Source organism: Stigmatopora argus, chromosome 12 (genome assembly GCF_051989625.1).
Source record: "Stigmatopora argus isolate UIUO_Sarg chromosome 12, RoL_Sarg_1.0, whole genome shotgun sequence".
Classification (NCBI taxonomy): domain Eukaryota; kingdom Metazoa; phylum Chordata; class Actinopteri; order Syngnathiformes; family Syngnathidae; genus Stigmatopora; species Stigmatopora argus.
This window is the reverse complement of record NC_135398.1, coordinates 8,908,207-8,918,120: the sequence shown is the minus strand read 5'-3', so window position 1 is coordinate 8,918,120 and position 9,914 is coordinate 8,908,207. Positions and strand designations below refer to the sequence as shown.

The 9,914-nt window shown below is 36.7% G+C and overlaps 1 protein-coding gene across 1 annotated transcript; it reads right to left on the bottom strand.

Annotated features, from left to right (window-relative positions):
* Positions 1–716: 716 nt before the first annotated feature.
* Positions 717–8,251, bottom strand: prtfdc1b (phosphoribosyl transferase domain containing 1b). Its single transcript, XM_077614390.1, has 9 exons — positions 8,074–8,251; positions 7,799–7,905; positions 6,455–6,638; positions 5,957–6,022; positions 4,066–4,083; positions 2,912–2,994; positions 2,662–2,708; positions 2,439–2,515; positions 717–2,014 (listed from the first exon to the last, which is right to left on the bottom strand). Exons 1-9 carry the CDS (start codon positions 8,116–8,118, stop codon positions 1,967–1,969), a joined length of 675 nt encoding a protein of 224 aa, XP_077470516.1. The 5' UTR covers positions 8,119–8,251; the 3' UTR covers positions 717–1,966.
* Between the last annotated feature and the right edge of the window lie 1,663 nt (positions 8,252–9,914).

The window sequence follows — 9,914 nt, the reverse complement described above, 5'->3', positions numbered from 1 at the left end:
ATCTTGTTGAATAAACAGTGTAATACCACCATATATATTTTCTCTCATGTGTAATAGCGGAGAAAATTGTAAATAAAAGCCAGTAGTTCCAGGAAGTGGCCCCCCGGGACTGGGGTGGGTGTGGGGGTCAGACATATTATCCATGCCAGAACTATTTTAACAATTTAAATGCGAATATTGCACATTCTCTAGGCTTTCTTATTAATACACATTATCCCATGCACCTGTGCTCAAATCTATCACCAAGTGTGTGGTTAAGACTGATGCCACAAAATGGTTGATCTACTTTTACCTAATTAAATGGTTTTCAATGGCAATGGCACTGAAAGGGTTAAGTGCTCTGAACAGACACACACACGCACACAACTCTTCCTGGTGAAACTGGCTGAATCTGAGGGTCTCGATGTACTTCAATCCCCAGGCCCCCCGACAAATGTCCTCTTTATACCATGGAACAGAAGGGGCCACCTGTTTCTTTTGGACATGGTTGGCTTTTGTTGCCAAAAAGCTTTTCAGTCAATGTGGACATATTTGGACACATTTGTCCATTGGTTAGAATCTAACCAATTCCATATGTAATGTAATCAATCTATGAATGTGCTACTTACTCTATGGCAGATTAATTAAACATTACAAAACATAGTTTGATAGACATCAATTCATAACATTTGCTCAGCATAGCACCACAAATATCTTGGTAAGAAAATACTAAAATCCTATCTTTACAGAGGATTTTTATTACAAACCTTGCAATCCATAAATATAAATCTAATGTAAAAACATGTACTACCTATGACTTTTACCACACATGACCACAAATTCCTGTTAGACACACCCATCATGATCATAAAATATCATTAGTCAATGTCAAATGTCAACTGAAAACAGTGATTTGATTGATGCACCTATTACTCTTTTGTGCATATTCTGCTACTACATTATTTTTCCTTCTTCAAAAAACATTGCATTTACGTCCTATTACGTTGATTTTTTAAATTCTGGTTGGAAAGGTCATCTCACCAATCTAGCATTTTTCCCACAGCAGTGAGTGAAAAAACACTTGAATAGCTTTCAGTGTTCCCAGCTAAAAGGTAGGGAGTCGTATGTCAGGTGTACAAAAAGAGTAGAACAGTTCGACACAAATGACTCTCTGTGCATATTTGGCTCATTTGTGGGCAACTTATATTTTCCATTCTGCTATTGTGAGACAACCTGCTTAAAAATTGGGTTGCAGGGGGCCTAAAAAATAAGCATAACGACTGATGTTTTCAGTAATATGATAGTAATGACCTATTGTCCTAAATAGAAATAAAAGATTGTGTATATTTTAACACAGAGCACATTAATTCATGTACACAATTTCAATAAACACACAATAGTTCAAATAAGTTCATCAGCTTTAAGATAAATGCAAAATACCAAAAGTAATTTAAAAAAAATTAACAGATGTTAGTTTGTGCTCAAACCTTGAGACGAGCAATTCTGCATCTTGTTAGAAAATGCAACATTTCCTACTTAAAAATCAGTTTCAGGGTTAGTTGTAAAATCCCTTGCATCACATAGATGTACTGTACGTTTAAGAATAAAATGACCGAGGACAAAAGACCCCCCCAAAATCGGAATTTGATCAAACAATTGGGGATAAGTTGCTACAAATGTCAACAACAACAACAAAAAACCTGACGTTCATCATTCGCTAGGTGTGTAGTTGTCTTAACTTCTAATGCATGTCCTGAATATTTCTCACTTTAGCTATTTCTTTTTACAAACTTGTAAGAATGTTCATTTGTGGACAATGACTAAAAAACATTTGTGTGTGTGTAATATGCCGTCTTGAACAGCAGTGTGTTTGCTGGTTGGTCATTTCACTAAGGTAATGTTGAACAGTAATCTTGGAGAACATATTTCTCTCTGTAGCAGCTGTAACAAACTAAAGTTTTGAGATGAGATCTGTCGATTCTTTCCTTTATATCTTGTATTTCATTTTACCACTGTCGCTGATCACGCATATATGCTGTAAGAAAAAGTGGTACACAAAAAAGATAAATATAATATATATATATATATATATATATATATATATATATATATATATATATATATATATATATAATGTTACTATATATTAGAAAATAAGCAAGAATACGTAGAAGCTCAGAGTAGCGGCAAAATGGCCTCCTACCCTTGGTATTTCTTGAAAATGCCACTACATCCATGTTCAAAGTTGGTCACAATATGAACACTGATATTCTCTTTTAAATTGGCTTATTTAAAGGCGCCATTTCTAAATGAAAATACAGTTTTATTTCATGCATGGGTCCTTGAACATATCTCATGCCTACTAGGATAATGTGTCCAACTAATTTTATGTTGATCAGCAAAACAGGATAATTTCCTGACATTTTTAAAGTGATCATCAAAAACAGTTTTTCACTTACATTGAGGTCTCTAAAATACTCATTGTAGTCCAAAGCATATCCAACTACGAAGCGATCGGGTATCTCAAAGCCAATGTCTGAAATAAAAGGGGAACAAACACTAAACATTGAGCATTTTGTACTTTTGATCTCGTTTACCGACTCAAATAAAATAGTCCAGGCTGTGTCAGAATGAATCATCGAGTCATTACCACATGAGAGCGAGAATAAGTTAGATACGTACAGTCAGGGAGATTCGCAGTGTTACGTGGGACTCTCTTCACCAGCAATCTGCATAAAAATCAGATATAATAATATTAGGATATGTTTATGCTCTTGCATATGGCACCAATGTGGATTAATTTTTAAACAGCACCACCTGTGTCATTTATTGGCTCTGTGTACTGTCTAGACTGGATGGCGGATATTGAGTGATTCACAGAGTGGGACAAGCGGAATTGTTTTGTTTAGTGTTCCACACAGTCATAACTCACCCAGCAACTCTGATCATTTTGGGCTGGAAGGCCTCGACGTGCTTCAAGAGAGCCTTCAGGGTTTTGCCGGTGCCAATAATGCCCTGAGTCGTGCAAGCAAGAGGAAAACAGGATTGAGAAAGTACAAGATTACCGATGTGGAATTTCCAGACTAAGAACTGATTAATTTCCCACTGTAACAAGTGGGAGGAGTTTGTCAAGTCAGCTACTCTTGTGTAATATATTAGGAGTAGCCTCTTAAAAAAATAATTTGGCTTTTACTGAATGAACAAAATCACAACTGACCTCTTGTATTACAAAATGCTCGAGAAGTGAAACTAAGAAATAACACAAGGCAAACAACAAGAATAACACTCACAGTCAGCAGCAAACAATACAGAAACGCCCACTGTGATAAGCCATTCAACACTATGTATTGTATATCACTTACAAAATTTATGGAGTATTGTTTTACTTCTGTATTGTCACAACCTACGCTTGCTGCTTGTGGAGTTATTTACATGCAATTTGAGCATCTTAAGTTCAGGTTGTTGACTCGCTGATGCGTAAACACAGTTGCATAAGATATTTATTTATAAGGCACCCCCCCAAAAAATGAAAATACACATTTAATCCGATTTTAGAACTTGACACCCTGCAAATTTCCATATAAAGAAACTGAATATATTGAAAAACTGTTTTGCAATTTTTCAGGAAAGTGATGCCAATTCTTTTTATATATTCAGTACATACAAATGCCTTACATGCCATGCTGTAACTAATTCATGCTGTCTCAAAACCCCTCTGAATAGCAACCAACTGGTTTTGTTTTGGCGCCTTGTGCATTGACAGTCAGGATCTGACATCACACTGGGTTTATTGTATTTGACTAAAAATAAGAGCCGTCTAATGAGGTGAAGCATTTTTTGTTGTGTTGCAAAGACAAAAATCTCTATGTGTTCTATTTATGCGAGGATGGTTGCAAAACAGTTCGAAAAATATGAATCTTGCACACTAATCTGTAGGTGAATGTTGAAAAATGTAGATTTCTCCATTGGACTACAGCTAAACACACTTCAAAAGGAAAACTTGAGCTGGCTGCCCTTGACCTGGTTCGCCATCTTTGTTAGGACATAGGAAAGAACAATAACGAATGAAAAACACGGCTGACTCACCTCCACAATCAGCACGTTCTTGTGAGGTCGGGTCAGTAAAGGGCAGACGGGGTGGGAGACAAAACAGTTAGATGGAAAGGCTGCAAGTTAACTCCATTCATTCAGATACTGACAGAAAAAAAGGAAAACAAATGAACAGTAGTATTGTGTAAAAACTAAAACAATCTCTTTAAAATGATTGATTCTATCCTTGATAGGCTGAACCGGAACAACATAAGCAAAATGTATATTTGCCAGAATACTGTACAGCCCCTCTTAAATTGTTAAAAGCAATTAGGCTCGTTGGCTGTGTTTACTTATTATAAGTCCAAAACTGAAATCTACACACGCACCCACCATTCCTCGTCCACTATCAGTCCCCAACTCTATCCAAGTATGTCCGCAGAGAAATAGCTGAAATTCTACAAATGTTTGGCAATCAACACAACACAACAGACTACTATTTATATGCAGCCTAGTATGTAAGCCTGCATACTTACTTGCTATCAATTCTATTATTTTTTTACACAAAAATTTAAATAAGAGTCCTAAAAAATTGCTTTTCTATTGATGAAACTACTTGGTCAGTTCTGTTTTAAAATTCCTGAACCATTTATTTCCCTGCACATTTTGTCTCACTTCTTCCAGTAGAACAGTTCCGTTTGAGACTTAAGTGTGCGCGTCACAAAAGGAGGATTTCGAAAGATCGCTCTAAATAAAAACATGCAAAGTGAGAAAGGCGTCTAGCGTGACTCAAAGTTTACAACCTCGTCAATAATTCATGTTCTTGGCAAGGAGGCCACACCTTTTTGCCTATATAGGGTGTGTGCTTTCAGATCAGCTGAGATCCAGTACATTGTTTTAGAAGGGATTGGTCAGTGGTCATCCACACATATTAAAAAGTACAAGCAGATAAACCGAGCAAAGCAGCATATTCAGTGCAGCACACTGCTTTGTTCGTACATGTCTCCCGAAAGCGATGCCATTTTTCTTTTACACTCTTGGACATGACTCACACAAACATCTCAATTCTGAAGAGTCCACCCCACTCCCCAGGCTAAAATTAAAATATTAGTCAACAAGCTAAACTAACACTCCCCACAAATAATCATTTTCCTTAACATCGCTCCACCTCTTCCCTTTTCCCCTTGCGAAATCTAGCCTGCAATCAACAACAATACATTTCTAGTGTACTCTTAATAGAAATTCAGCAGAATTTCCCAACAAGTTTTTTTTAGATTGATAATGGCCTTGACTTGTACAGGCATTTTTTTTAGATTGATGATGGTGATGACTTGTTTCAATTATAGATGGGAGAATAAAGAATGCATATTTTATGTATAGCTCATACATGGAGAAGCACGGGGCACCATGGGTTAAAATGTATTCTATTCTATGAAGTTCTGCGGTTAAGGGTTCAAATCAGGTCTTTGGTCTTCCTGTAAGGACTTGACATGGAAATATTAAAGATGAAAAACTGCCATCAGCGAATAGGCGTGTTACTCTTGTTAGAGATGAGGTAATGCCGCCCTCTTTAGTTGATGAGTTGTCAATACAAGAGAGTCTGGCGAGTAGTAATTTAATTCGCTCTCATCTCTCATCTAATAATTAAGGTGCAAATTTCACAACACACTGGGAGCAGAAATGGGCCTGTGTAAACAAAGGTAGAATCACACAATGGTGAAAACCCTTCAGGTAATGGGCAATAAATTAAGATTCAAGGACAAATATATGCTATTTTTCATCCATTGATTAACAATTTTGTAATTTTAAGATGACCCACCATAAGATCTGTGGGTGGCAAAAATGTTATGGCATGACCAAATGAACATTGCGACTGTTAGAAAACTATAAATGCTAAAGCTATTTAGTAATTACGATCATAAATACATAACAGAAATGCATGAATTACCTTTCCAGCTAAAAATGACAAGTCTTCTGCTCCGAGAATATGAAGATCTTCTGTGGACTGATCATTCTGAGCAAAAGAAGATAATTACATCTTTTGTAGTTTCTATGACTTATTATAATTTCATTTAAGTCGTTTAAAACAGTGCTGTGATACGTTGGCACATTGTCATGAAATAAATAGCTAGTAACTATGGAAAAAAAAAACACTGGTTCTTTCCAGTGGCTAAAAAATACTTCCAATCAAGATTTTACACCTATTTTTTTGATGAAAATTTTGAAATTAGTTTTTTAACAGCCATATCACCAATTCTGTGACTTGCCTCATTTGTTCCTAAAAGCTGATTAATTAATTGAGGAGTTGTAGGTTAAGAGTTAGCCAGTAGAGGGCATTGACCTGTAGTAGTGCTTGTTTACCTTTTCCCCACCCAACACCCTATGTCAACAATAACGTGAAATGTGCTGCTCCAAATGCATTCCAGTGCATTTCCTCTAAACTCACCAGGTAGCTTTTGAGGCGGATGAAGTGGACTCTCATGGGGATGGTGCGGTCCGAGCTGCAGCTCAGCGCCTTGATCTTGTCCACCAAGTCAGCGCAGAACTGGTATCCCCCTTTTAGCACGCACAAAACGACAATGTCATTGTCTCCCAAGTCGTCCATTATGTCGCGGGCAAGGCGCTCCGTTCTGGGAAAAGAAATGCAGTAGATTGGTAGATGTGAGACAAATTCCAATTTCACACTGAATAAAATATTTACCCGTTGTCCTCTACTTACAGGGTCATGGGAGCACATCAACAATTAATCACACTCATTTATTTTTTTATACTCTTTTCCATTTAGTTTATACAAGTTTTCACAATGTAGTCTCCATAATAGGTCCCTTTTTAGTTTTGTGTAATATAGTAATTACCAAAAGTATGAATTGTTAGATTAGATAAATGTCACTGCAGTGGGAATTCTGTTTTCTATGGCAACAGATAAAATGGTAAAATCAATTTGGGTCGGTGGAGCAGGACCGCTTCTGTAATCGACTGTCCGCGTGATACTTTGTGGTCATGAGAATAAAAAGTCTACTAATGAGACAGGCTTTCTTTTATTTCTTTTTTTTTTAAACCAAATTCTCTGTCTTTCCACAGTGATGCAACATGAAACAGCACATACACTCCGATTGTGTTTCATTGGCTACCATTCAAGGCGAAACACATCCAATCATGTGGTTTTTTTCATCCTTCTACTGTGAATTTAAATTAATTTAATCTCCAATTCCAATTCATTTGAACTGGACGTCTGGCAGTGAATGAAACTTTATTATTCACTGCCAGCCTTATCACTTCAAATAGATTGAATGTCTATAGAAATCAATGGCAGCCAATGAGTCAGTTTGAAGTAATGAATACATTGATCAAACATCAGAAAAAAACAACCACTTAAAATATTTGTTATTTCTAAACTACAGTGGTTGATGTGATTTGCATCAATTAGATATATACAGTACCTATGTTTAAGTCAAACTATTTAACGATTGAATTATTCCGTGGCATTGACAGCAACTGATGGCCAATCAATTTCATCTGGGAGGGCTGGCAATGAATTATTACTGCCACCCTCCTAGTTAAAATGCATCGGAGACCTAACAGCATTAATATGCGTGCCATTATGTTGTTGTTTTTTGAATAGTATGTTTTGTGAACTGTATAAAAAAAAAATCACTTGAGATCAAAATCATCACAAATCACAATGCACCAAATCAAGATTAGATTTGAGCTTTCAGATTTTTTTCCACGTTTTTTTCACCAGTTTTATTATTATTATTTGTATATATATATTAACTGGTGTTGTACCTACCTGTCCATGATGACTCCATGTGGAACGACAACACATTGCAGATCCCCGGTGTAGTGCGCTGGATAACTGAAGAGTTCTAAACTATAACCTGGCCAGTCGTCGTCGATCTATGAAATATGAAAAATACTTACATTGCATTGCATCTTTCCCAGAAATGACTCACCGACTCGGACGTGCAAAGCAACTTTGCCTAGCCAAACTTTCCCAAATTGCCCCACGGGGCTGTTCCAAGTTTAGGACGAGTCTAATAAGTTTTTTAGTTGTTTTTTTCTTACCACAATACCGCTTGCTCTCCGGGTTTGGAGCACGATGTCTTCCATGTTGCTTTTCTCTCTGCAAAGTAGTCATACAAGCTTGCAGAATTTGGCAAGATGTTCGGAGAGGAGGGCCTGAAGGAATGTTGCAGGTTTGATCTTAGCTATCACGTAGAAAGAACTAGATGCGGAAAGTTGAAGTAAGCGCTGTTAGTAAGCGGCAACCATTTTACAGCAGTAGACTTCTCTGGTGGGCCCCACTGTAATGATATATACTATTAACTTGGCGTAGCCTTGAGGAATGTTCAAGCTGATTGGTTTCAGGATGGATATTAAAAACTAAAATATTTTTTAAATTTGATATACAGAAATTGAGCCATTTACTAAAGTATCAAAGTGCATGCTCCATTGGATGTAATCTTGCCCGAAAGTCAGAATCCATCTTTCACGGAGCTGCCTATCATTTTATATATTTATTTTTTTAAAATTGTAAAAATGAGTAATGATAACAAATGTACTCCAATAATTATAACTGAGCCCTTGCACCCAAATAGGTGGAAATCACATTTATGGGACACACTTGTACACTAAATGCAAATTATGAGCCCTATTTGACTTAATATGCGGCGTACACCAGATATTTATGAGGTTAAGTATGATCAATTACTAAAATAGCTACGTGCCATATAAAAGGTGGAACTGTTTTAAATGGGAAGGATACATCTCTTGTAGAAAGCAAAGTTTGCAACGATGCCACCTAACGGAGGAAAAATAACTTTCATCTTGTGACTGGGACTTTACAACATACAACATTCTATTATACCTAATTTAGATTCATATTTGTGAACATTGGAACGGGCAGTCTGCTTGTGACAAGGTGCGAACGAGGGAATATTGCATTCACCACCTGGGGCGTGATGATAATCATCATCATCATCAGCATCAGCATCAGCATCAGCATCAGCATCAGCATCAGCATCAGCATCAGCATCAGCATCAGCATCAACATACAGCATACAGCATACAACAATTTGCTGGACGCTGCTGGGACACAGAGGCGAGGTGTCTGGACTCCCCCACCCGTCCTTTCTTCACCAAAGTAGCAGCTGTAATTATAGAGCGTGCAATAATGGAATTTGCGGAGGCAGACGTCAACATCAACATTAGACTTCAATCAGCCGGTACAGCGCCATCAGCTTGGAGGGATGAGTAGGCGTTAAAAGCAAAAAAAAAGGTGACAAAATTCATCAACAACCATGAGCAATTGTCATTGCTCAGACTAATATCATTCATTGGCTGCCATCGCCATTGACGGACGTCCAATCCATCTGAACTGGGAGGGCTAGTTTGGTGATTTTGGATTATCAGTCTTACTATTTCAAATGGATTGGACTGGTCTGTCAATGTCGGAGAAATACGACCATACACTGTTTAGCAATCCCAGTTGAAATGGAAAGTTCTCCGTCAATGGGAATGAAAAAGTGAATTATAAATACAAGCTGACTTTATTGCTGCTTGGTATTCATTTTTACTTTTGTTTCATTGGTTTTTAGCCAACTTTATTCTTACATAATGAAAACCTAAAAATGATACAAGTAAATTAATTTAGGAATTAAAAAATATAAGAAAAACATCTCTTTGGTCAATTTTAAAGCCATTTAAAATGTTTTCTTGAACTATTCCAATGTAATTTTCAAAAAAATCATGGATTCAATATTAAAGTATTTTCCCAGTATACAACTGAACATGATAATATAACTACTCTTATCATCTTATAGTTGTATTTAAAAAGTAAATCCATCTTTTCTAATATCTATTTTGATAGTTATCTTTGTCTATGTATTGCTGTTGCGCTAATATTT